General features: G+C 40.1%; 1 protein-coding gene across 1 annotated transcript in view; it reads right to left on the bottom strand.

The window, feature by feature from the left end:
* PIK3C2G (phosphatidylinositol-4-phosphate 3-kinase catalytic subunit type 2 gamma) overlaps positions 1-27108 on the bottom strand; it is a 190586-nt gene extending 163478 nt beyond the window's left edge. Inside the window, exons 1-7 of the mRNA XM_014256031.2 lie at positions 26988-27108; positions 23660-24395; positions 19297-19379; positions 15354-15511; positions 13353-13464; positions 6344-6446; positions 1260-1330 (exon numbers count right to left, since the gene is read on the bottom strand). Of these exons, the coding sequence (XP_014111506.2) occupies positions 1260-1330; positions 6344-6446; positions 13353-13464; positions 15354-15511; positions 19297-19379; positions 23660-24304 (1172 nt within the window). The 5' untranslated portion in view covers positions 24305-24395; positions 26988-27108. The remainder of the gene's footprint in view (positions 1-1259; positions 1331-6343; positions 6447-13352; positions 13465-15353; positions 15512-19296; positions 19380-23659; positions 24396-26987) is intronic.
* Between the last annotated feature and the right edge of the window lie 690 nt (positions 27109-27798).

The following is a 27798-nucleotide window of genomic DNA, read 5'->3' as shown; positions in this document are numbered from 1 at the left end:
GGCAATAAGGAAGGCACAAACAGGAGACTCAGCTCCCAGCTGGTCAATATGTGAGGAGGATGACAAGTACATAGCATGTACTTGCAGCTTTCACTTTTCACTGAAAAGTTTCTCCTGGCAGCAGCACCTAGTATGGAGAAATGCTAGGTTTCCCTTCTAAAATGCTGTTTGTCACCATTCTGCCTCACTAAACAGTGCCCAAATGCATGCCTGGGCCCAGAGAGTTGTGGTGAATGGAATTGGGAGCTGGTCCCATGATTGTGCTCAGGCTTCAGAACTGGGCCCTTCACGACAGGAAAGACATTGGGGTGCTGGAGTGTGTCCAGAGAGTGACAGAGCTGGGGTCTGGAGCACAGTGCTGATGAACAGCAACTGAGGGAGATGGGATGGTTTGGCCTGGAGAAAAGGGATCCTGTCCTGCAGACATCCTCTGTGCTCCTGAATTTCACACACTTGTCATCTATAACATACATGTCTTCTGCTGATCTCTTCATAGCAAGGACCAGAATGGAAATTTGGGCCATGCTCCTAGGAAACCAGATGGGTCCTCAGCAAGCACCAGAATGCCACCTCAAACGAGGCAAACCCCTCTGTTTTCCTCCATCTGCTAAATGACAGGTGTGTCATTTAAGTTTATTATTGTTGGCAAAGTACTTTATAACACAGTGATGAAAAACATCGCAAAAAGTGTCAACAGCTTCTTTATCTAAAGTGGAATTTATCTAAATGGAATATAATTGAAAGTGAATGAGGAATATATCTCATTTCAGTGTTTGTCCATCACAGGTTGGCTTTACAATCAGCTTCACTTGACTGCCAAGTCAGAGGCTCATCATGGTTAGCTTCAAAAAAAAAAAAAAAATTAAAAAAAAGGTTTTAAAATTACTGAACTGTGAAAATATAGTCAGAATGAAGAGCAAATCTATTATTTTTACAATATTCAATATCAAAAATTCTCTAACAGTAATGCACACAAGAAAATTATGACTCCTTCAATCATCTTTGGGAAACCTTTAACAAAAACTTCAGTAATATGAAAAGGAGACAATTGGGAGAAATTACACGAATCCAAAAAACATTGATTTTTGCTAAGCAACAACTAAGGTCTGAAAAGAAAAATACTGAAGTATTGAACCAATTGTCTTTGTCTTTAGTGACATTGCTGTCCTCAGGAGTTCTCAGAACTGTTCTTTGGTGCAAGTAGGCTTTCTACAAATACAAAAAATTACAAACATAAATACTGCTGAATACCAGCTTACCGAATCAGTCTCCAGGTACAAACATCTTCTAACAGCTCATTCACACAAAACCTTCTTTGGTCATCCCCACACTGTAGAAGAGAGGTGTATGCTGACATATATTATTCTGATAAAGAAGAATGTATATTGGAGAGATCTACATGGTATTTTACAAAGTCAGAATGTTCTCAATTGTGTTCAGGATGTTTTAATCTGAAATTTTATTTGGTGAATATTTTGTGTTACACTGGGTGGTACTGTACAGGTGGGGGCAAGAGTGTTCAGGAAAACAAGGTAGCTGGACTTAGAAATAGAACTTTAGATTCAGTGGGGGAACAGGATATGCTTGAATCCAGGCAAGGAGAGTGGAGGCAGAAGCATATTCCAGTGCCCTGTCTACATGGGAGACATGAAGAAGGCAGACATCGTGGCCTAGGGCATACATCAGTTCTGCTTTGGTTTCACACTGAGGTTAGCCAGAGGGAGAGATGATACAGAATTAGAGATGAGATGTGAGGGGAAGCATCACCCTGGCCAACTGAGAGGCTTGGCCACTTGAGGGACCTTGAGGTATTTCTTCCACCAGCTTTTGTTGTGCCAGAAAATAAGGTGTTTAATTATGTCAGTAGCAAGTAGGTGTCCAGTGAAAACATCTTCATTGCTGAAGATGGTCCTTTGGCAAAGGGGTTTACAGAAAAGGAAGAGGGCTTTAGGGCTTGTTTTGTCTCAATCTTTAACACTATTGATAAGCCTCGGGCTTCCCAGTCCTCTCAGCTGGAGGAGCACAGCTACAGCAACAGTGACCTTCCCTTTGTGGACACTGGAATTGTAAGGGGTCAGCTGCAGTTGTTGAATGTTCTTAAGTCCACAGAGCCTTGGTGGGATTCATCCCAGACTTCTAAAGGAAGGGAAAGAAGAAGTGAAGAAAAGAGAAAGGAACACAGCTCCTTTGCCAGAGAACTAGTGCAACAACTGGATTATGACATCACCAATTACGGATCCAATCTGATGAGAGATTCACCTAGCAATGGGTTGTAATGTCACAGATGACTCAGCTGGGTCAGCTCAGGATTTTTCCCAGCCCTATCACATCTATGCAGTGTGAGTACCCAGGAGGTGCACTCTCAGCAGCAGAGCCCCCTCTGGGAAATTTCCCCCTGGGCAGGTGGGAGGCTTTCCTTCTTGAAGGACCTGGGCATTTCCACCATTCACCCCCAGGGCAGGCTCCATCCCTTTGCTTGTGTGACCCCGGTGTTGCAGCGCTGGCGAGAGGGAGCGGCTCAACCTCCTGAGCAATCCCCTCCTGCCAGAGAAGCTCCAGCACTCTGCACATCTCTGCTGGCAGGACATGGCATCTGCTGCCAAGGCAGACATGAGGCAGAGCAGCTCTGCTGCAAGCGAGGGCAGCCAGAGCCAGCCGCCCCGGGCAGGACGGCCGGAGGCAGCAGAAGACCCGCAGTGCCCCATCTGCCTGGGCCCCATGAAGAGGCCGGCCTACGTGACCTACTGCATGCACAAGTTCTGCCTCCGCTGCATCCGGCAGTGGGCCAAGAGCAGAGACAACTGCCCCGTGTGCCGGCAGCCCATGGAGCAGCTGCTGTACTCCGTGAGGGGCGACAGCGACTACAAGGAGTGCGCCGTCGGCCTGTCCGCCCGCCTGCAGAGGAGGGTGGCCACCGAGAGGAGCCTGCAGCCAGTCACCACAGTCATGATACGGGTGATGCAGGTACTCCACGACCAGGAGGACATGGCTGGCAGAGGCAGGTCCGTGGCCACCCAGAGTGCCCAGAGGCAGGAAGCAGCTCCAGGGCCCTCCAACGCCCATTCCCAGCAGGCTCCCGCGGCCTCACACGAGGCGACCCCACCGAGAGAAGATGAGCCCCTGGCTGGCCCTGCTGCTCCTCTGGAACCACAAAATGGCACCGAATGACTTTGGCTTCTCAGCATCCCCTTGTACTTCATCCAATAAACTACATGGTCCTTTCCGGGACGTGCGTTTCATGACCAAAGAATGTTTCTAGGTCCACAAGGCCTCGGTGGGATTCATTCCAGAGCACTAAAAAGGACCTAGCTGATCTCATTGCTGGATCCACTCAGTTCTCTACCAAAGGTCTTGACAGTCTGAGGAGGTCCTAGCTGACTGGAAGTTAGTCAAGTCATTTAAATTGACAAGAAGGGTGCAAGGAAATGGAACAGGATGCAATGGAGTGGGATGCAATGGAGTGGGATGCAATGGAGGGGAGAGAGGATATAGTTTAGCTGGTGGGTACCTACAATTTTCACGTAGTCCAACTACCTCACCTCATCAGGACTGACCATGAAAGAAAAGCCCATTATGAAGGACATTGTCCAAATGCCTCTTCCTGAGGGCCTGGCAGACAGGAGGCATCAGCCACCTTTCTGGGAACCCATTTCTCGTGTTTGACTACCTAGACTGTAAAGAATCACATATGTGTGATTGATAGGATCCAAAAAGGATTTGATGGAATACTGCAACAGGTGGGTGTATGTGAATTATTTACTGTCTGATTACATATGGATGATTACTATATAAAAGATCTGTTGAGATATTCATGTTTCTGTGACACTAGTTAAACTACAAACTTAGCAGAGACTTCTATAATGAAACATATTCCACATTTCAGGATTTAGAAGGATCATTCAGATAAGAGGAGAAGTCCTCCAGAGTACACTATTTCACCAAAATAAACTGTAGCTGCGTTACGTGCGTAAGTGTCTGAGATAGCTGAAGAATCCTAAAAATACAAAGGTCTTCCTATTTGCTTTTTAAAAGCATAATTTTTGCATCTTTTTATATGAGTTCTGAGGGAAAGAATGTTTTTTTCCATAAACTAAGTCTGTGACTTTCCAATGCATTTTACAGCCACGTCTTTCAGCTAACAGCAACAACAAAATTAACTGTGAGCTCAGTGTAGACTACATTGGATCCTTGAACTCACCGTGGCTCAAGCAGGTTTCTGTACACCTAAAGAAATGTATAGAACTATGTCCAGAGTGGAAGAAACAATGCAGGTTCAAGGCACTGCACTTGCCTTCTCTCTGTTGGGTTTTTTTGTGATCCTGATAGACTTGCTGGCAGTCCTGGCTGTGAGCAGAACTTCTCCTTTCTGTGCCCTGTCACAAGCATGCCCTGGAGCTGGGGGAAAGCTCTGAGTCTGTGACTTATTCCACCTCAAGAGCTGCTCGTGCTCTTTGCTATTATTAGCAACATAAAATAACTTCATGGCCTGAAGCTTTCAGAGCCGTGTCTGTCCCTGTAAAGGGGTGATCAATAGTTCACTTGGAGATCTTAAAATGTCACCCTTCCCACTTAAACCTTATTGTAGGGTCCACAAATTCTTTGAGATGCTGAATGTTTTCTAATGGCCTGAACTACACAATCTCTCTAGAAAGCCACAAATACTTAAATAATGGGAAAGTCTCCACCTTCTCTTCATAATGGGCCTCTAACTTCTATTGTCTGTGATTATGCTCACAATGTTAACTCGTTATGTCTGGCAAAATATTAACACTGATATATATGAAAATAAAAAAAGGGGTTTTGAACTCTTAGGAAATATCACTTCTTGTCTGCTTTAGTTCAAAGATTCTTTTCTGGAAGCAAGTGAGGCTCTTGTTAGAAATCTGTATGTATTCTTTGCTGCCTGCCCACTACACCATCCTGAGATAATCAGAAGGTGGGGACATCTGAAATTCTGAAACTGAAAAAAATAGGATAGGCAGAGCATTCCCTGGAATTTCAGAGAGTGCTATGGCTGATAAATCTCATACCTTAAAAAAACCCCAGAATCTAATTAAAGGTTACCCACTAACTGAAATAACTGTGATTCCACATAAATCCCCTGGCCAAATTTCTTGCTTGTAGCTGCTCAGCTGAAGAACATTTCCTGCTCAAAGCACTTCATAATAGAATGCCAGCTTCCCACAAAAGGAAAGAAAGCAAGTATTCACCTTTATTTTTATTTTTTTTCTTTTACAAATGAACTGTGAACATTTAGTTATTGGACAAAGTTCAAAAAGTGTCTGAGAATAAAAAAAAAATCCAATCAAAAAACAGTTGCTCATTTCTTGCAAATATCCACTTATACTGATTATTAAACATCATAGTAACTTGCATGTACAACCAGATATTTTTAACTATGCAACCAGAATTCAGCAGTGTTATGTAAGGTAAACAAAAGTCAAGAAGGCAGCCTCCAGGTGCCCTTGGTGTAGAGTTGGGCTTCCTTAGCACAGAAATCAGATTTGAAGTTTCCTAAGAGACTCCTAAACATAAATGGGTTCCAGTTTTGAAGATCTGTAGTAGTAGATGCTGACCTAGAGAAGGTGAATAACCTTTTTGTCTATAAACTGGTTAAAATGTTAAATCTATCTATCTATCATCTATCTATCTATCTATCTATCTATCTATCTATCTATCTATCTATCTATCTATCTATCTCTAAATACAACACATATTTATATATTTTGACCTCATCGTAGTCCTTTTTTAATGGTCCAGGTAAAATGCTGTATTGAGCTTGATGTTTCATTTATGTTTTCCTTCTGAGAAAACAGATATGAAAAGGAAGCCCCTACCCTTTTTTGCTAGACATCTGCCACCTGACACACACACTGACAGACTTATTATTATTATTAATATTTAGTTATTATCACAGCCATGCAAAGCAGGTAATTGTTCCTATCTGTGAACAGAGACAACTCACTGCCAGTGAATGCTGCCCAGAACTCCTGCTGGACCACAAACTTTGGGCTGGGAGTAAATCAAAAGTAAGAATTATCTGACCTCCTGAAATAAAACAGGATTGAATTCTGACAAAATGGATCTTTTTTTTCTGAAAAAGTAACCCTTGGTCTTTTTCAGTCATGTGTTCTCTACAGTTTCTCACTAGGTCTAAGTACAGGAGCAAAACACAAATTCTCCCCAGGACATTTCAGCTTCAGTTCAGCAATAATATATGCATTCTCAGGAAAGCAAACAATCTCTCTTTGATTATTACTTCAGGTTGCTATGTAAAAGGATTGTTGGAATTTCTTTCCTTCAGGGATGCTGAAGGAAAGGGGAAGCAAAGAAGGTTACTTACCGTTCGAGCCAAACTTTGCTTCAAGTTACCAGCATGGTGCAGGCGAAGCTGAATGCAGGTGGTTGCCTTGCGGAGACTTTCATGGCTTCCCAAAGTACAGTTGCTGCAGTGTGGAGGAAAACAACAAATAAATGGTTCTCTCTGCTTGCCACTTCCTTCTTTTTTTTCTTGCTACCTCTCCTAAAAGCACCAGGAGTTTAAATTCTAAGAGCAAAGACTGAATAATACAAAACCAGTTCTTGGCGCCTACTTCCGTGGAAATTGATGGGGTTGGTTCTGGCATGTTCTCTAGTAAAACAAAAAATAATTGCTTGGTTGTATCATTGACCATTAAGTTCTGGAACAGAACAACAAGGATACAGAGAAAGAATACCCTTGACAAACTGCACATGCTCCCAAACCTTGAGATTATTTATGCATATTCTTTAAACCCAAACAGTGCAGTATCCTGGTTATGAATGCACCACTACAGAATGACTTGTAGTGTCTGATACCCAACTCAAAAATCAAATATTAGCTGTAGGTCTGAAAATCACATCAAGACAGGTGAGCCTTGATTCTTAAGGAAGTGTGTTTTCACCCTGTGCAGCTCACACAGATGTGGTAAAAGCAGAGTTCATCTTTTTCTTTCTCAAATTATGTGCCAGCTAAGATCAGACTCACTCAGCTGGAGTGGATCCTACAAACTAAGCTGCTGGTCAAAAATGATCCAGCAGCCCATGACAGGGGAAGTCCTTAAACTTATTTGCCTCTTTCCATTTACCACTCTTGGCAACCTTTTCTGTTAGAACACAGCCTTGGTTTGTCACTCTTAAAATTACTTGGAGCAAAAATAATTTCATTTTTTTTTCCCCTTCACGTCTCATTTTAAAGAGATGAAATAATCAAAAAAATATTTCAGGGTTGAGGAAAACATCTTTTTGCATTTGAAAAAGTCCTTTGGGATTAATGGAAAAACAACAATGACTTTTACAAAGGTAAATTCATCACCAATTAAGTCAGTATGCATCATCAGTTACAACCTTGGTGTGCATTCCCTTAGATTCAGGAGGCTTTGTTGAGCCTTCAGCCACAGAAGCACAAAAAGGGATATACCATATTTATGCAGTTTTACAGCATGGCAAGTTGTTTCAGAACTCCCTGGGCCGTGAAGGAAAGATAATTTTTTGGGGTTGTCAAGGGCCATGAAAACTCAGAATTTAAATGTAAACTACATTTCTACTTAAAAGGTCTTTTGATGGAATGCCTGAATAAAAATGGCTGGATTTAGTTAAAAAGACAAAACCAAAATGCTCACCTATGAATAGATCATGGAAAGTGTGACTTAGATGAGACTCATCTCTCACATGGCAGCAAAAATCTTCAGCATAAATGAATGGATAAACTTAAATGTAACTGCCATTCAACACATCTTTAATTAATTAAAGAATTATAAGATTTAATTAATTAAAGAATTAATTAAAGAATTAATACATCTTTTAAATGTTCTGTGCTCACACTACATCGTAGCTACGTAAAATACAGACCCTCCATTGAGGCTGCAAAAGCTGTAAATGTATATATAGAATTCCTTTTTCAAGCAAACATATTAAACATCACAAGGGACAAGCTCATTTCCATCTGACAAAAATACCTAAAGCAAGGATCACCTTTGATAGCATCTCCATACAGCTGCAAAATTTCTTGATTTCAAGAGCAGAAAGTAGAGATGTAAGAGTGGGAGAAGTGAACACCAACACAGTGAAATACCTGTGTTGTTGAAAAGCATATCCCTGTTATAGCTAAACCCTTCTCAAATCCCTTTTCAAAAGTGAAGTCCAAGTGGCCAATCCCCAGTTCCTGAGGCATACGTTCTCTTCTGTTTCTCCTCATCTCGTCTGTGTTCTGCCTACCCACAGCTTTCCTGAAAGTTCTTCCTCTCCTCTTTCCACCTGATCATGTTTTCCTGGTGTCTGTAATGATGAACTCCATGGTTTTTATACCCTCTGACTGGGGAAAACAGTGCAGTGCAAGCTGCAGATTGTGCTCTAGGGGTTGGAAAGCCAGAAGCCCAGGCAAGAGGCCGTGAACAGGCACAGACTCTTTTCACAGCAAAGGGAATGTGACTGCCAGAGATCCCTCCTTAACTGGTCAGACTGGGAAGTTTCCTTAATATTTCAGAACTGCCCCAACATGTGTTTTTTACTTAATGCCTCACTATTCCTGCTCTTCTCATTCTGCCTCACCTTCAGCCTCTGGACAGGCATAGTAACAAGAATATTACAGAGGCACATCTCTGAGTCCTGAGTCACCTTTTCCTGATTCCTCCAGGATACAAATTCCTATTGCAATTCCAGTGAAAGGAACTGGCATAGCTAGATCAGTAACAATCTTGAACCACAGATATATAAAAACTGTCTTTTCCAAGTATAATTTTTCCTTGTTACCATGCTTCCAGGCAAAACAAGCTACACCAAGAGAAACTTAATTTTGTTATTATAACTGCTTTTACATTAGTGGTTTGTGTTAGTTTCTGCTGTGTCAAGCAGATCCTATCCATCAGCACAGTCTTTATTGACATAGCAATGCTGCCTGAAACCCTGCAAGCAGAAGTGGCCGTGCTGTTGACTTCATGAATGGATTTAATTTGCACAAACACAAAGAGAAAAGTTTTGACAGCTATTGTTACACAAGGGACTAGACAAAATGGATTAATGCCTCAACAAAATAATGTGGAAACCTGGTCGAGATGAAAAGTGTGCTACAAGAAATAGAAGTGTAGCTTTGTCACAGGTTGACAAACTACCTTTCAGCTGTACCCCAGGCAGATTTGCTACCATACCAGTACTACTAAGATAAAAGTAATATATCCCCTTTGGAGGATAACAAGATTATTAGTAACTGCTTTACAGCACTCTGAGCTCTGTAAAGAAAGCAAAAATGAAAGTGTTACAATCTTGTTAACTCAACATTTTTCCCCCTTTTTTTTTTTCTTTTTTTTTCTTTCTGGAATTATATGGAGAATACAGCTCTGATGAGAATGCCATGAAGAGAAATGCAGCCTTTGTCTTCAGGAGACGTGGCAATGACTGATCCAAGTGACTTGCCTGTGGTCTCCCAAAATATCTAAACACAAGAAAGGGAGAATCCCCATCACTTGAGACTCCCTCACTGCTTGCTTCCCCACAGCAAGGTTCTCTGATGTGCTGTAAGCTCCAAATCTTAATACAGTTCAATCAGACTATTTTTTTAAGTAACTCAGCTAGTAGCATCTTTGAATGAGAAATTTAATCTGCAGTGACAAGAGAAAATTAAGTTTATTTTTCACAGAGAACATATACATCCAAAGGTGCTTGCTTCTTATGATTTCAATCTGCATGATTATGTCTATGTCAGTCTATAATTAATAGCTTAAACTTCACTTTGAGTGAAAACCAATTTTTATTTAGATTTCAATTCCCAGAGAACAGAATTAGTAAGACAAAAAAAATGTCATCAATAAGGTCACAGGCAGGCGTGTTAGAAGCAAAGATAAGCATTTAGATTTTTCAATTCCATTCCTCTGCTCACTGTGGTGGCTGAACTGCAAAGCAATAAGGTAGCTGTGCAAATTATACCATGTGAGAGTGTGGATGGAACTTTAAATACTCTGACAACTTGGAATAAAAGGATGTTTAGAAATAAAGCTTAAAACTTATAATTTTTGTAGTACATTCCTTTGCTGATCTATATTGCTGCAACCTATTGCTAGCACAAACATCACTAAAATAATACTATTTTTTTTAAACATCCACATTCTAGTTTACACTCATATATTTTCTTTCATTAGGCATTTCAGGATGATCTGAGATTCTGGCCTGCTTTTCTAAAAATGGAGGACTGATTCATTGCTGACACGTGAGTAGGGTTGGTTTTAGCTAGCTGCTGCCATTAAGAGCCAGGAGTTATTTCACACAAGGTGTTTAAGCACAATATAATTTATCATTATATAATATTTTTCATGAAATGCATCATAAAATCATATTTAGGGGCATCCATTTTAAATATAAGGAAAGATAGGAAAGTGTGAGAGCAAGATTTAAAGGTGGATCTAGGTTTGTTTGATGGGGATGAAAAGGAAATCCTGCAGGTTGCAGCAAGACCAGGTTTCCCATAGTAAACACAATGAACTTAAAGACCAGAAAACAGATTCCAAATCAGAATTCTACAGATGGCTCTGTTAAATACAGACTGACCTGCAGTCTGTATGCTATCTTCTGGTATCTTTAAAATTTGGGTATTTGGAATCTGATGTTGTATGAGCTGGGCAGGATGTGAGCCCAAGGTTCTCTGCGTAGGAAGGGAAGGATGGACGATGGAATGTAATGTCATTGTGTAATGGTGTAATGGTCATTAGCACAGAGGTATTTTTCCTTCCCTGTCTCATTCAAAGCTAAATGGATTCTAAAAATCATCAAGTCTTTCAGGTGCTTCTGCAGGAGGTGGGCTGAAGCACTCATTAATACAATCCAATATAACAGTAAATGAAAGCTTTTGACAAATCTTGACAGAGCTGTCTGCTTCACTAAAGCACTCTGTTCTGAGAACAATTCACCAAATCACCTTTTTGGCTTCACTTCAGGTTTTTTTCTGGATTACAGTACAGCAGGAGCAGCAGAGTATTTATTCCCTTTGCTGCCTTGGAACTTGAGGAACTTCTACTGCAATTCACCCGTGAACAGACTCCAAATACTTTTCTGGGGAAGAGATGTGCACAAGTGTATAAAATCACTCTGCTAGCAACATTGGGAGGAAACCAATTTGCACTTGAAGAAAGCCCACACAGAGGAAAAATTTCACCCTGAGGCAACTCCTCAGGTCATGTTAAACTACCCAAGGGATCCTTAGGGTCTGGGGTTTCAAATTTCAGATCCAGGGCTCTGTTGAAGAGAGGCAGAAGAAAGGGAGCTGAATTTAACAGCACAATATAGAAATACAAGCTGCTGAAGTTAGAAGTGCAGCTCAGTGCTTCGTGAATGACAGTGAAGGAGCAAAGTAAAAAAGCTGAGAACATTATTGACCTTGTTTCACTGCTAATGAGACGTGCAGAGATTCTACGAGTGCAGGAATTTAAAGAGTCTGCTATCGATGCATTTGCCCCAGCAATGAAAACAAAACTCCTCAGCACATACTGCACTGAGCTCACCCTAAATACAATGGTTCATTATTTCCATTTTTTAGTAATTTCTTTGAAATCATGACAGCATCTTTAAAAAAAAAAATAATTAAAAAATATTTTTTTAAATTCTTCTTCTGTAACTAACAGATCTATGTATGACCTGGCTCTCTGCTTGGTGCTTCTGGTATTCTAATGATTAACACAGCACCTTCCTGTTCCAGCTCCTGCTTTAACTGAGATTGGAATGAGAGAAGAGTGGGCTTAGCAATGTTGAAGAGGCAATCTTGGCATCTTTAGTTGCCAAATGTAATTCACTATGAACATATGAACATTTGGCCTGTGTGCCATGTAAGGGTGAAGATGCCCAAGATGGATACAGAGCAAAGCTAACTTACATTGTGTGATGTCTGCTCTCACAGCTACCTTGCTTTCATTAATCAAAACTGACTTGCTCTAGGCTACTTCAGGTAATTCTTACACTCCCCTGCAAATGTGACTGCTTCTAAAATCTTCCCTTTCAATTGTAGACATATACTGTTTTATCTAACACTTTTTACACCTCTAACAGGTGAGCTGTGATTCCTGCAGTGCCATTTTAACATGGTGTTATAGATACATATTATAATATTGGCTTTTCACAAATATTAAAATGAATGTTATATGTATAAGGTTAGAAAACTTTGTTGTATTAATATAGTTCCTTCTATTTCTGTTATTGATGAAACTTAGAAATAGTGGTATAATATACATATATGTTGAGCTATGGCACAGTATTAAAGCAAAAACTGTTTTTGTTTGTATAACCCAAAGACTGAAAAAGATAGTTAGAGACCCCCCTCCATTCTTAAATTATCTTATCCAGATGAGGACAGCAGTGACCAGAGCTCTGGGGGAGGAATTTATTGCATTTCTGTTATCAGGGAATGTGAAACTCCGTGGATCCAAGAAGACTGATCTATTGAGAAGGGGGCAAGTTAAAAACTAAACAAAGAAACACCCAAAACTTAAGAGGAATGTTTGAATTATGTATAAGAATTTATGAATATGTAGCAGGATTCTGTTTTTAAGGGACAATCCTTTGTTAGTAAGGTGTGCTCTCCTGGCTGAATGCAGGGACACCCGGCCGTATCTGTAACTTTATCACCTAATTGTCTTTCTATTAAACTTTTAAATTCTATAAAAAATATGTGAACCTCATTTTTTACACGTGGTACCACAAAACTTCTGCTGAAAGCTAGGTTCCACAAAGCCCAGCTGACAACTGCCTGCACTTTAGCTGCTTCAACACAGAACCTGCTCACTTTTGCTCACACCTGAACTTAAGCTGCCACAGGGCAAAAAACAACTAGCTGAGTCCAGTAGTACCTTCAACTACCAGGAGAGATTACCTGGATTAATGTGAATCAGAGCATTTATTTCCCTACCTGTAAACTGTGTGCATTCAGAAAGACCTGCTGCTTGTATGTTTAATGTGTTTTGAACTTGCATTCAGCACCACTGTGCTGACTTAACTTGCTTTGCTACTACTGCAACTGGATATGAAGAAAAATGACCTGCAGATGTATAATACTGTTTCTCTTCTCTTTGGTGATTTCCCCCTATGAGGATTTGCTTGTAACACCCCTATGGGATGGAGGAGGCAGCAGCATCCTTGTATCACAGAGGAGAAAGATCAGAAGGACAATGGAGTCAAACAAAAGCTGCACAAAGCTTCCACAGAAGAGGATTTGAATCCTCGCACTGGAGCACACCATCATCTCTGCAAACAAGCACCAGGAGTTCCAGAAACTACTCCTGGAGTGTTTGGAAGCTGACACCCTACCTCTCCCCGTGGCTCTGTTTACATGGCTCCTGGCTTAATGAGCTACTTACTTTTGTAAGAATTCATCAGACCCATAAACACTCAGGAGATATTCCTCCCGGGCTGGGTATCGATTTGTGCAGCGGAGGATCTCCACAATTAAGTCGTGAGTGGTACAGCCAGCTGTAAATAAAGATAGCAAGGAAAATTAATAGTAGCTTGCTAGAGAAATGCAGGCTACATACTTGAGCTAAGAAAATAGGTTTTTTTTTCTCTAATTCCTAACAACTGCTGCAGACTAGCTCCATCAAGAGGAACTAGATCAGGACACACTTGCTTTTATTATTATTATTTTTTTAAACTTTGCTTCAAATATTCTACCTGACATGGAATCTATGTCCATTTAGAGTAAAAGAGCAATTTGCTGGCCATCTGGAATGAAGAAGAAGTGGACAATATTCCCAGGAGGAAAGGAACAGACAAGTGGCATTTTTATTTTTATTTTTTCATTTTCCTGATGAACATTTTGGTACATTTCCAATGATGTAAAAGTTGATTCTGCATCCACTTATGATACAAAAAGGCTCCAGAATGTTACTTGGCATGGTTTCTGCTATGCACACAGTTTTAGCCATAACAAAGAAGTAAATTAATATCAAGAAGTAAATTAATACTCTAATGTATTTTATATATGCAATACATTATATTATTTATGTGTAGACACATAGTAGTATAAAAATGTACATAATCCCTACAAATCAGGAAGTTCTATGTTAGTTTGTACAACCTGCTGTTCAGAAACATTTTAACATTTTGAGAATTTTCTCCAGTTCCACTTTTTAAGCCATTTTCCAACATGTGCCAATGCATTTTCTCTCTGCCTGTTTTAGAAGAATTAATCAAAAATGGAAAAGAAGAGTTGCATAATTTAGAAACATGTCTGATAAATTTGGTTTTATGTTGAAGGGGATGGGAAAGCTTCAGAGAACAGCTGCCATTTCTAGGGGAGGGGGTTATGACAGAAACAAAACTGAAATAAAACAGTGTAGGTTACCATAGCTTGCTTTTTGCTTTGGCTGGTTTTCCCCAGGGAAAAACAAATGCCTGAATGGATTCAAAAGCTCCTTCTGAAAATGCTCTTTTTCCTTTGCAAAACTGAGTGGTTTTGGGTTTTTTTTTTCTCAAAAAGACACTTCAATTACACATTTTTCTACTGGTTTTACCAGTTTGAATCATTTAGCCTTCTGAGAACTCTCCACTGTAAACTGCAGTGTAAACTGCAGTGCTTGTTGGCAGAATTTAGACCATCCAGAAAACAAAGAGCAACACAGAATCTTGAATTAAAATTGTAGCATGCACTTTTTTCAGGTCACTCACTGGAAAAAATCCAAAACCTGCTAGTATCACTCATTTCCACTCTGTAGATCCATCTTCCTTTCCTTGCTCTGCCAATAGTTCTTGCCTAACTGAACAATACTTTACATTAAATGGGGCAATAAAGAATACTTCTTCCTCCTACTTCAACCTTACTGTTTACCTAGTCTAAACAAGTTTAGGGTAATTAATACTCATCCTTTTACAGTCAAATAATTCCTTGAAAACTAAAGAAATGATTCACTAAAAAAAAAAAAAAAAAGACAAAAAAGGCTATGAGTTAATAAAGCAGCACAGGAAGAGAGGGGGAAAGAAGATTTATTTTCTTTTATTTTTGCATGTTGCAGAAATTATTTTGCATGTTGCAGAGCTGGAATTAAAGATTCTCCCATTAATCACAGGATTCACAGGAGCATCTCTGTAGCTTCTCTTAGTCATTAATGACAGAATCATTTAGGTTAGGAAGGACCCCTTTCCTTGCAAAGGAAATTCAGTGTCAACACTAAATTCAGACCACCTTGTTCAAGATTTTTTAAGACCTTAAAGATCTCCAAACCTGGAGACTCCACAAACTTCATGGGAAAACTCTTCCAATCCTTAATTATTGTCCTTTATCCTTCCCACCTACTTGAATTTTCTCCTTTCATTTGATGACTGAAGTGCTTCCCCAGACCTGTACACAACCTCGATCACCTTACCATGTTGTGTAAGAAGTAGAGGATGCGGTGAAAAATCTGTCCAAATGCTGATTCTGAATTTTGCTCTACCAAGGATATGCTCTGGGAACCTTGTTGAGATACTCCAGATTTTTCCAGTATTTGTCTTCAAATCAAAAGCAGGATAGGCATTTCTGATTCTGAAAAAGAACACGTGAAGAAACTATGTCTAAAGAGCTGTGTATTTTTTGGCCTCTTCTAAGAGCAAAACAAAAATTCTTCAAGATACATATGATGATACATAGAGAGCTGTTAGAAGTAAAATTGTGTGGAAAGAAATGGTAGCAACACAAACTCTGTTTTCATACATTAGTAAGATAACTGCGTATCAGCACACATAACTACATCTGTTATTTTAGGGAAACCATCAGCAAAATCCTTGTGAAGTTGACAGAAGCACTGCTGAGCCTGACCTCAGTGAAACCAAAAGGAGTTTGAACAGAGACTTCAGTCCACCCTGAGCTCAGGAGAAATGACAGCACACCAATATGTACTTAAATAGCAGAGTTTTAACACAAAAATGGCCAAGAACACATGCACAGACAGCTGCAACTAGGACATCTGGTCAAAATGAATACAGGAACATGCTTCCTATGCAAAATCTTAAGGAGTCTCAATTTCCACAACTCTCTCAAATCCAGTCTGAAATCCTCATTACTAAAACCCTGGGTATTTATGTAAAGGTCTGTAGAGTGCAGTAACAGTTACAGTCAGTGAGTCCCTCTGATATACCATTAACTATAAAATACATTGCCCTTCCTTCTTCCAGTTACCATAGATTTGCAGAAGCTAATTCCTCCTGAGGTCCCATTTCCTAATGAACACTGGTCACAGGTATTATGTCTATCATCTGGGATTAAACTTGCTTTTTAAGCAAATAGACTCTGCAGCTGCAGGTAAAGGTACATACTGCACCAGCTGAAGCTTTACTTTTCACTAATTGGGCTGAATATTTAGCAGCTAAACCCAAACATCCTGTACTAAGCATCCTGAATTCCCTTTTGTTTGTTGGTTCATGCAGCATTTTGTAGCTTCTGAGCTGTGAGTGCTTTGTAATGTCTCTGGTAAGTGTATTTTGAGCCACAGCTCTCTCACATGAAAGTCTCCATTCCTGTGTTACCTCCAGCCTCAGAGCTGCTGCCCAAGTCTCTTAAACAACCACGAGCTACTCTTCTGTGCCCTGCATTTCTACAGCTTGAGAAGAAAAAAAAAGAAAGAAAAAGAAGAAAAAAGGAGTCTAGGTTTCCAAAATTACTAACCCAGCCAAGCAGCCCATTTCTTATCATGAAAAGCCAGGGGCTTGATGTTTCAGTGGGGTGGGAGGAAATGAGCCTTGACAAGAGTACCTCCAGTACAAGGTAGATTTATACTCATGGTTAGAAACCATTACACCACAGAGGCTGTTTGGGTGACCTGTGTAGCTGGTGTCAGTCTATTTTCTTTGTGCACAAGGTACTGCTTTTCCCCTGTAACATGGTTCTGCAAGAGAGGCAAGGACTGAATGAAATGAAACTTCACTACCCAGCCTCAAATTACCAGGCTATGTACACATACAGTCATTCCAAAACCAAGCCAGCCTCATCTCCTTCCCTACCCACACACTGCTCATATTTTAGCAAAATGTGGGGACACAAATTTGCTTTTCATGCTTTTCAGATAAAAACCCTATATGGTTTATGAGAGTGTTGCTCATTTATGGCCATCTACTGTTCTCATGTGATTTAAGGGCTTCTGGCCTGGGCAGGTGGGAAAAACACCGCAAAACTTTGAAAGTTTGGGTCTTCCAAAGCATAACTGATGTACCATACAAACACCATACAAATAAAATCTTGTGCTACTTGCTTTCTGTGCTGCAACAACTCAGAAAGTACTGACATTTGTGGGGATTTGCTATTTCACAGCATTTCATAACATGATGTGTTCCTCTGCAGTGCAAAACACATCCTTGAAGACACTGAGAGCTGGAGGAAGTCTGCATTTTGCAGCACTGAGCCCTGAGACTGCCAGCTTGGAATCTTCTGGTCTGAAACTCTCTTTAGGATGTGCTCTGAAGCCACCCAGGGATGACTGTTCACTATAGCTCTGTTCATAACCATTAAAGTAACCTGAGAATGGGCTTTTGAACACTCATTTACAGTCATTAACAACCAGATCCTTCAATTGTAGACTGCTACCTGTGCAAGTATGACCTAGAGAAAAACACAATGGGTTTCTATTTGAGCTGCAAGAATGCATGACACAGAGTCTGAATTATATATCCTGCCCCTGACATGTGAAACTGCCAGAAACTGAGATTCACTGGGCACTGGGAGGATGCTCTTTTGGCAGGATTGAAAATGTAAGTTACTTGAAAATTTATGACATTTTTTTTGTCTTTTGGTTGCAGTGACATTTTGTCCTAAAAATGTTTCTCTACTTATTTAATAGAAGAAAAGTAAAAGCTGTTCTTATTTTCTTTAAGAGCATTTGCTCATGGCACACACAAAACAAGTTCCTGCAAAACAAGAATGGCTTATTAGTGTTTATCTTTTTGGCCCTGTAAATAAGCTCATCTATTCAAAAATCAATATAAAGCTTTTCCTATAATTAGAATGCTTAGACAGTAAAAAAAAATCTGAATAGCTGGGAGGAAAGCAGTCCTGTGGAATGTACCTTCATGTATCTCATGGTAGAATTGGGTTGGGATTCAGGCTGATGAGCTGTGGAAAAGGAAACTGAGACATGTGACTGAGCATGTTTCAGATCCGACCACCCCATTTAAATATATAATGTAATCTCTCTTAATTTCAGTGCCACATCAAACTGGGTTTTTTTGGTTGGGTTGTTTTGGGTTTTTTCTTTTAAGAGAAGCAGCCTTGGCTGACCTTGAATAAAATCAATTCATTAAAGTCTAATAAGAAAATCAGGATTCCATTTTCCAGTGACTTTCTGGGGGGGAAGAAATGTGCATTTGTGTTAACAACTTGACAGTGTGATCCGTGAATATCTACAAAAGAAAAATCAATCTGCACAGATGGTCTAAATACTTGTAGATTTTTGTGTGCTTGGATTTCAACACAATTTAGTTTTCTGCAGAAGATTAAGAAAGTAAAAGACGTTCTATCCCATTAAGTCAGGCTATTAAGTGTAATGGTAAAATATAATTAAAGTAGGTTTTGTCACTTGCTAAGTCTCACTTTCCATCATGACAGTATGGAGCAATTCTGGTCTCAATCAGTTCCTCTAGCTCTTATTTTCCTGCTCAGAGCTGCACAGGCACTAACATTGTCCAAGACAATGGAAGAAAAAGGATGGGAACTTTCACACACTATAAACCAGTGAAGAGTTAAATGCACCTTTCACTAATAAAGCAGACAGAAGATAAGATATTTTTTGAATTGATGTTTCTTCGTGATTTTTAATATTTAAACCAAAATGAGAAGTGTTTCCTTATTGAAGTGGACACTGGAATTACAGCATTGTTCAGGACTGCAGGGTGTGCTTGGTTGACCTTAGGTGGATGCCAGGTGCCCACCAAGCTGTTCTCACCACTCCCTTTTCAGTACAGGGGAAGGGGGAGAAAAGATAGGGAAAAACCCTACTGGGTCACATAAAGATAAAGATAAAGGCAGTTTAACTAAAGAAAAAAAAAATCACACATGTAATTAAGGGAAGACAAAATATCCTCGACTTCCAATCAGCAGGCAGTGTTCAGCCTCCTTCCAGGAAGAAGAGTTTCAGACAAATGTCACAATGATGAACACTGCTCAGCAGCAGCCACAACACTGGTGTACCACCCACACCTTCCTAACTGCCAATACACAGCCCAGCCCTGAGAGGGGATGATTAACTCCATCCCAGCCAGCCCCAATACACAGGGATAACCAATCCAATTAATGTAAGTGAAATGTGATAGTTGGCTGAAAAGAGCTTTTTCATTACTTACTTCTCCACCGCGTTGCAAAAACCAACTGTGCTTTCATTACTTCCTTGATCTGCTTCAATCAGCTGGATAGACCAACTTGCAGCCTAAAAACACCAAAAAGACCCCAGAAGAAACAGAGCTGAGTTATTTAGATATCAGAAGCAGAAAGACCATAAGGCTAACCTTGAATTTTTCCCCATGACAGCCTATCACTCCTCCCCTGACTTGACAGAGCTCCAAATAAACACAAATGACCCCATTTTGACTGCACTCTAAATGCTTTCAGAAGTCACAAAGCATCAGCTGCCCTGGGTAACAACTGCTTTACCCCTCCACACAGAACAGGAGGAATTTCAGACAAAGCTTTCACAATCCACCTGGCTCAGATAAATCCAAATTCAGATATTTCCTTTACAAAAGGGAGAAGGACAAACTGAAGCTTATGCTTATTTAATCCTTATTTTCTTTCTCTCTGCCCTGGCAGGAAGCTCAGCATCCCCTCAAACTCCATAAACCTGTCAGGAAAGTCCCTAAGGCAGAGAAGAGGGAGCCAGTGGGTTCTCCTCAACATGAAAAATCCCCACATACTTTCCATGAACTCGGAGAGCAGAGGTCTGAGCCACTGCTTTGGGCCAGGCACCCCTTTGTCTGTTTGCCTGAAGTATTCTTCAGGCAGAACATTACCTCCAGGAAATAATTTAATGCTATTACATCTGCAAGTCTTTTCTACTCTTGTTGGTAGAGACATTACAAGGCTTAACCATATAAGAGCTTTTAAAGCCCTTCAGAAAGAGAAGGGATGTGTCACAGAAGAGGAAACTGAGATGTGGCAAAAGGTTCCTTTTATAATTTGAATAATAGCTTACATAAAAGTGTGGAAACTTATCAAAAAATAACTAATAAACAGAATTTAAGATTCTTTTTGGCTGGACAAGGATGTGCAATCTGCATTAAAAGATGCAGGGTGGGAAATTTTAGTTATAGTTTAAAAAGTGGGATGATTATAAAAGATGAGAGATCTGCTGGGAGCTGAAATCAGAATGGCACAACTGAAAGCTCAAAAGTCAGGAACCTTATGTTGATACAATGAGACCCAAAACTGATGGTAATGTAGCATTTTCATCACCCACAATACTACATAAAGCATTAGGAGAGTGCATATAAAATTTAAAGATACTAACAGGGGAATAGAGGGGAAAATTGAAATTGTCTGGTAGGAAGAACAATGGATAATCCTGAGGGTGTAAATAAGAGAGGAAAATTAAATTTAGGAACTGAAATCAATAGTCCATCATTCCCTGGTTCTAATAACTGCTGAAAAAGTCCTTCAAAATCCAGTGAAAATAGAAGACCTCCACTGGTTCATTCTTTCCATTCTGGCTAGGCACCTACCTTACAATTTGTTTCATCAGACAGTAATAAGAACTTCTGGATGATGTGCACTATTTAGAAATTATGAGTGATTTAGTAACAGCCTCCCACAATTGCCTATTCATTAAAAAACCCCGCAAAAACAAAGGTTCCTTTTTCTCCTGCAGCTCTGTCCTTACAGAGCAGGTACAGTGCCATGGAAAAAGTACATGGAAAAAGAGAAATAAGTGAAAAAGCTAAGAAAATTAGTTCATAGGTAAGAAAAGGTGGGGCACAACCTTAAATGGGACTGAAGGTATTAAAAGAGCAAAACCACAATGGCAAACCAAGCAAGGAGAAACAGAGAGGAATTGAGCAAGAAGAAGGACAAGCCTTGGAATGCATAATTTGCCACAAGGACACGGGTATGAATCCCCAAATCCTCATGGTCTGATTAGATAATTTCTAAAGGGTGGAAAAGAGGAGTCTGACAGCCCAAAGCTGTAATCTGGATCTTTCCCTGCAGGACACAGGAGTGACACAGGAGCCCTCTGCTTTTCTGGGCCTTTGCTAGCAGCATCTCTGAGTGATCCCTAATGGCAAACAAGGATCCTGTGCAGCCTAGTAATAGTCCATACATCTGGAAAATACCATTGCCAAGTCACTCAAATTCATTCTGGTGTCAGAATGAATGTCAAACAAAATCATGATATTTGGTCTCATGATGGGACTTGGGTGAAGATATGAGTCTTCTTAGTTACTCTGAAAACATTAGAATCTAAAATTAGATTCTAAATATCATAGATAGAATAGCCAAATATATTAGATCATTTTCAGGTTTTATTTCAGTTTTCTTTCTAATATGGAAAAAAATAACATCTCCTTTCACTGGGACGTTATAAAGATAGTATTTTTGAACATCCGACCTGAAATGACAAGGCCAGGAAAAAATTAATGATTCCTTTATTACATTGGGAATATTTTGATTAGCACACATTAAATAAAGGCTAGGACCATAAAACTGCATCCAAGAGCTACAGATCAGAACACCAGTAGATTTCAGTAATGTGAATATTTCATCTTGCCTACCTATGACCCAACTCAATTCTAATCTCCCTGTCTCAGCATCCTCTATTTCACTCTGAAGTCTTGGATCTCAACTCCTACTATTTGGATGCATTATTTACTTGTTCTGTACCTCACAAATCCAACTTCTTCTCATTCTTTTGCTGTGGTGTTCCACTTTTCCAGCCCTTGTGATTGTCTTACTCAGCATCAGGTCTGTCACCCCACAGCACTTTTTTCCAAAACCCCCAGCAGCAGTAAATGCTTTACAGGCTTTTTTTTTCTCTTCCCTCTCTCTGAGAGTTTCTTTAACTCTTATTTTCCCTTATCATCCCGAGGTTCAGCTGCCAGCCCCTTGCCATGGCTCCTTCTATCCTGACATGGCTTTTTCTCCCTGAAGGAATTCCTGTGACCACAGTGATTTTTATGCTGCAAATCAATTCACTCTTCTCTCCCATTTCTTCCTCTTCTAGCTAAACAGCTCAAATACTCCCCTGACTTAATCAAATCCTCCCACACATTCGATTGTAGTTGCCCTTGACTCACTCAGCTCTTCTCTTCCCTCCCCTATAATTCTCTCCTCCTCCGTCACAGAGGCGTTTGTGCCTGTTCTTAAATGCTCGCTTCCTCTAGCACCTCTTCTTCCCATCCCATGATTTAATCTCCTCCTGCTCATTTGTATCCCACTATTTTCTGCTTTTCTCCTGAGAAGGTTTGTTCTTTTCATCATCATGTCAGCATGCTTTAGTTTTCCCATCATGAGTAAAAAGCAACAACAGCCTTTTGTCTCTCCACCTATTCTTCCCCTCCTCTTTTGCATTCATCACTGAAATTCTAAAATGCGGCGTACAAGATTAGTCTTAAGAGTTCTTGTCCTCAGATATATTTTCCCCCGCTGCCTTCCCATCTGTCTGGGCCTGCATATGTTTACTTTTATAGTTCTCCTTATTCAGAGACAGAAACAAGTCAATCAAGTGCCTCTTCCCCTTTTGCTGTATGATACTGTAATCACTGGCAGCTAAAGGCAGAAGGTGAACCTAAACTGTCTTTTAATATTCATGGTGCAGAGGTATCCTGTAGGCTATTTCAGGATTCCTATTCAGAATGCTAACAAGGACTAGAGGAAAGGAAGGATTTAACATTTTCTTTTCCCTTCTTCATATCAGGATTTTGAAAGAAAGAGAATGAGGGCAGCTATAACATCATAGAGATTCATGGGAGCCCCATAAGACATGGTTATTAAAAATGGCAAAATCATGAATAGAGCTATGAACACCTGATGAGGGAGGAAAAAAAGATAAAGGGTTGGCTTCAGACAGACAGCTAAAAGACAGAGTGTGTGTCACAGGATCCAGCTTCCAGCTAGAGTAGATGTTTCTATTTTTAGAAAATAATTATATATGCACACGGAAGTTCATGCAGAACATAGTGAAGGTAGTATGTTTCATCTCTCAGGATCAGGATGTGTCAGCCAGTCTAGACACAGAGAAAGTAATCTGTCTCAACCCCCCAAAAGAAGAACCCAATACTCCCCCCGAAAAAAACAACCCCAAACAACCCCACCCCCAAAAAAACCCAAACCAAAATAACAACAAAAACCAAACCAAGACCAGATTCAACATAATGTATTGTTATTTTGAATCTCAGATTTCATATCAGACCATAAAGATTTGTCATCTAATCTTTCAAACACAACTTTACATTTCTGTACTTATCCTTCTCTGGTAGTTTTATGGTTCAGTGAGCCATAAAATGAGCCTACTGGAGCATTCTAGACCATAATCTAGATTCTCTTCTGGCATAAAATTCTTTTGCTTCCCCTGAGGCATAAATGTTTTATTTTTCATAAGGTCTTTAAATAAAGTGCTTCTAATCCATGTTGCAACAGTGTGAGTGAACACACAAAGTACAAGGACACAAACAAGAACAAAAAACTTTAAGCACTGCTAATATAAAACCATTTAAATACCTCTCTGTTATGTCCAGAGCCCTGGGGGTGGGTAGGTCCTATGTTGCACCTTCTGGAAGTGTTGGTTAAAGAAGCTTCTCCATTTCCACTTTCTTCTCTCACTTTTGGTCCAAATGGATAATTGTCTAAGAAGACAGGACTCGGAGCATCCAGATTGTCAAAGCCTATCTGAAACTCCAGGTTTGTGTTGCCCCTTTCCACATTTGGAATTGAATTTACACTGTCCCTTCCATGGTGTTCTCTCTCACGGCTGTAGGGGCGGGAATCCACCACAGAGAAGTTTCTGAAGTCGGGTGGTATTGAAGGTCTGAAGCCAACCATTGGTGACACGGTGCCTTGCTGCCAGTGAGGGATTGGATCTCCAGGGTAAAGCTCTCCATAAGCAACAGGAGGGTGGCTGTAAAGCTGCTGGTCAGGCACATTCCAGCTGAAAAGGTCTGATGGGAAAAATATTTCTTCGTGATGATGCGGGTGGGATGAACCATAAAAAAAAAATTCATTGCTGACTTCATCAACTACTTGATCAAATCCTAGGGGGATCTCTCCATCAGAACCAGAATGGCACACAGGGTAAATTGCTTGGTCCTCAGGCTGTTCTTCACAGAATTCACTGTGTGGGAAGGGCACCCTCCCAAAGTGTGCCATGGCTGATTGTTCACTTCAGTCCTTTTGGTCCTCAGGAAAGTCTCATAACAGCTCCAAGGGCAAGAGAGCAGTGTTCAGAGCTGGAGCTACACTGAAAGGAAGCACAGAGTGGAAGTTAAACCCCAAAGTATCTAATATAATGAGAGCACTACACTGCTTTGGTATTTTTTGTTTTAGAGCTTTCTCCAGAGAGTGGAAATATTTCCTTAATGTGGAGCTTGATTATTCTTTTTTCTGATCCTTATTTTCAAATATATTATTATTAATGTAGTTTTAATACTAATAACAACAAATTACTATTATTATTATTATCCTTGACTCCTAAATAATGACAACAGGTTGCCTGAAACAACTGATCTAAATACTAATTCTGACAAATATTAAATAAAATCTCTATGTTTTTTCCTATCATTTCTACACTTGCATAGCACACAATGCAGGAAAGCAGACTTTGCATTAATGGTTGTCAGTTTCATTCACATTTTCCTCTTTTTTGTACCTCCAACTCCTTCATATCCCACCACTTTTTATCTTAGTGCAATTAGGTGAAGAAAGCTAAGTCAAAAAATATAGAAGACATGGACCTCCAGTTAATATTCCCCAAAAGCTAGGATATGGCATATACAAAGGGAAGAAAAGATAAATAAAATTTCAGCCTTTTTTTGTTTCTTGTTTCATAAAATAAATTTCTCATCAAAGCCTGAGGCTGGCCTTTTTTTAGCAAATTAACAGGCAAGGGCATGAGCTTCTGCAGCTCCATCATTAATGTTGTTACTAGCAAACTTCCTGATCTGATTTTGGCATGTGCCAAATGCTTCAGACAGGCAACATGCACTGGAAACTGCTGTCAGTATGAATGAGGATATATTTTTTAGGAAGGGAGTTTAGTTCTACAACCAAAGTCTCTTCTGGGCCATTTTCATTTACTGATACAGATGTAGCCTAAAACCCACAAATGGCACAGAACAGCAATACCACACACTGCACACAGTTGTGCTGGAGTACTTTATCACCTAAAAGAAATAGAGACATCTGATTTAATAATTCAACAAAAAAATGTATCCCTGAGCAGAAAAAGAAAAAGCTACTGAGATAAAAACAGCGCTCAGAAATTGCTAAAGCTTGGCTGCACAAATAGATTTTCCATTAAGTCCCCAAGGTACAGTATTAGTTTAGATAATAGCACCTTGCAATGAAAATCTATGTTACAACAGAAGGTATTCATCCCAATTATATTTATTTTTGTTTCATTTTAAGCCAAACTCCAGGTGACATAAGCTTCTGTCACCCACAGTGTGGAATGAGAAATTAAATGAAAACTTAAACAGGCTGAAATAAAACCTGCAACCCAGAGGTTGAACTACTGTTTCAAACACTCCACTTAGTAATTCCATGTGTTGCATGCTTTGGTTTGCTTTAACCGTGTTGAAAATAAACCCCACATTTATGAAATCACACTAGGCCAGGTAACCAAAATGATGCACACCACTTTGAATGGTGATCTAAAATGAAATCACAGTTTTGCAGCTTTCTCTCAGAATGAATCCTGAAGTTTGCTATGTTTTTAGATAAAAATGACACCATTAAAAAAAAAAAATAAGCATAACAACAGAAGTTTCTTGCACAAAATTGTCCTAATTTACAACTTTCTCTGTTTTTCATTTCTATAGCAGGTAAATAAAAGAAAGAAAGCAAGAAAGAAAATTATATAGCCATTAAATCAAGTATGTCTTTCACTCTTTTTTTAACCCATCTTGAAAATTGGAATGTTTCAGGAAGAAATAGCAGATAAAATAATAAATCTCCCTCCGGTCCCGCTTAAAAAAGGTTTGCCTGTCTGGAAGACTACAAGGCATACAATACCTTTTACACCCTTTCAACTGTTTCTAAAATATTTTCCCTGCATTTCAAACAAATTCTGTTTATGATGGCACATAAATGTCCCATGTAAAACCGTGCTCGTTCACCGCTGTGGCTTTCTGTAACCTCTGCACAGAAGCATCTTGTGTCTTTCATAAGGGCTTGGATTTAAAACTGACCCCTGAGAGTGGAAGCTCAGCAGGCCACAATGCAGATCTCCATCATGGAAGTCGTGCTAGTTTGGTCAGAACCACCAGGCTCTGCATTTGGGCCAGCTCCTCATCCTTTTCAAAGCAGTATAAAAAGTTCAGGCAAGGGTCTGGCTCTTTGCCAGCCACCGTTTCACCTTCTGAGTCTTGTCAAGTGCATTGGTAATCACTAAGGAGGCAAAATTTATATTCATTTTTTTTCTAAAACACCTAAGTTTATAGTTTATGCTTTTTTGGCTTTGTGGTTTCTCAGTTCACACTGAATTTTGGAGGGTTTGGGGTTTTTTTCTCCTGCAACTATGAAGCCCTCCTCGTCCATTTGAATGACAGCTGCATTTTCACATAATCATGCGGTTCTGGCATCAGGGATTTTAAGGGAGAATCCCAACCAATACTGTAAAATATCCCTACAAATCAAGAGACTTGAGAGTCTCACAGCACTGCAAGTCCCACCCAGGCACACAAAAACACTTTCCACACTTGGACATGCCCATGAATCCTCGTTAAAAAGCTTGGCACAAAAGCTGTGGGCTCAATTTCCCCTTTCACTGATCCCAGGAAGAGATGACTGGGGCACTTGCTAAGCAGTAAGAGTATCTGTTGCAACTCCTTACCTGAAACACAATTTTTTAGAAGGATATAGAGCCTCCTGTGCCTTCCTGCTCACAGACATTTTCAGGTGACCTATGTGCTTTCAGTATCAAGGAGGCGTAACTTTTCCGCCAGGAGCTTTCCTTCCTGTTTAACCGGTTTATGGCGGTGATGATTCTCTTCCCAAGTCATCCCTCAGGGAAAATTCAAACTGCTGTAGCAATAAAAAGGTAACAGCTTATCTATCCTCCTTCTCGACTTGGAAACCCAGCCATACTTTTTATTTTATATATATATATATATAGTGGTAGATTATCTCACACTTTCAGTGCAAGTTTCCACCATGCTTAAAATAAAAACTTCATTAAAGTGAAAGAATTGCCCCTTGGGAAGACTTCTGCACAAGAGCAGGATTCTGAAATGTTACTGTACTCCATCTTCACACAGCTTCCACCTGTATGATCCAGGAGGAGCTCCCAGCTGCAGTCACAGGGGAGGGGGACAGTACAAACCTCTGAGGGCCCTCTGGCTTTGGCTCCTCAAGGCGTGCAGAGCTGGGATGGCACAAGAGTGGAAGAACCTCCCTCATGCTGGGATATTTCCCAGGGACCAGCGAGGACCTGGCTGTCTGCAAAGGGCCAGAAGTGCTGGAGTAAACACAGCACTGACCACATCCACCTTCCACAACCTCAGAGAGCCCAGAACCTTCCATAAAAGGGAGCTCCAGACACAACACAGAGGGAGCTCCCTCAGGGACCACTTGCCTTCACATTTCATACCATTCCTTAAAAAGTTATAAATTGCTCCACTGAAGTGGCTATGCAGAAATGCCAA

Source organism: Pseudopodoces humilis, chromosome 5, assembly GCF_049639895.1.
Source record: "Pseudopodoces humilis isolate 2021_Gansu_Grassland_sample_001 chromosome 5, ASM4963989v1, whole genome shotgun sequence".
NCBI classification, from domain to species: domain Eukaryota; kingdom Metazoa; phylum Chordata; class Aves; order Passeriformes; family Paridae; genus Pseudopodoces; species Pseudopodoces humilis.
Note: the sequence above shows the minus strand (reverse complement) of the source record. Positions and strands in the feature narration are given on the sequence as shown.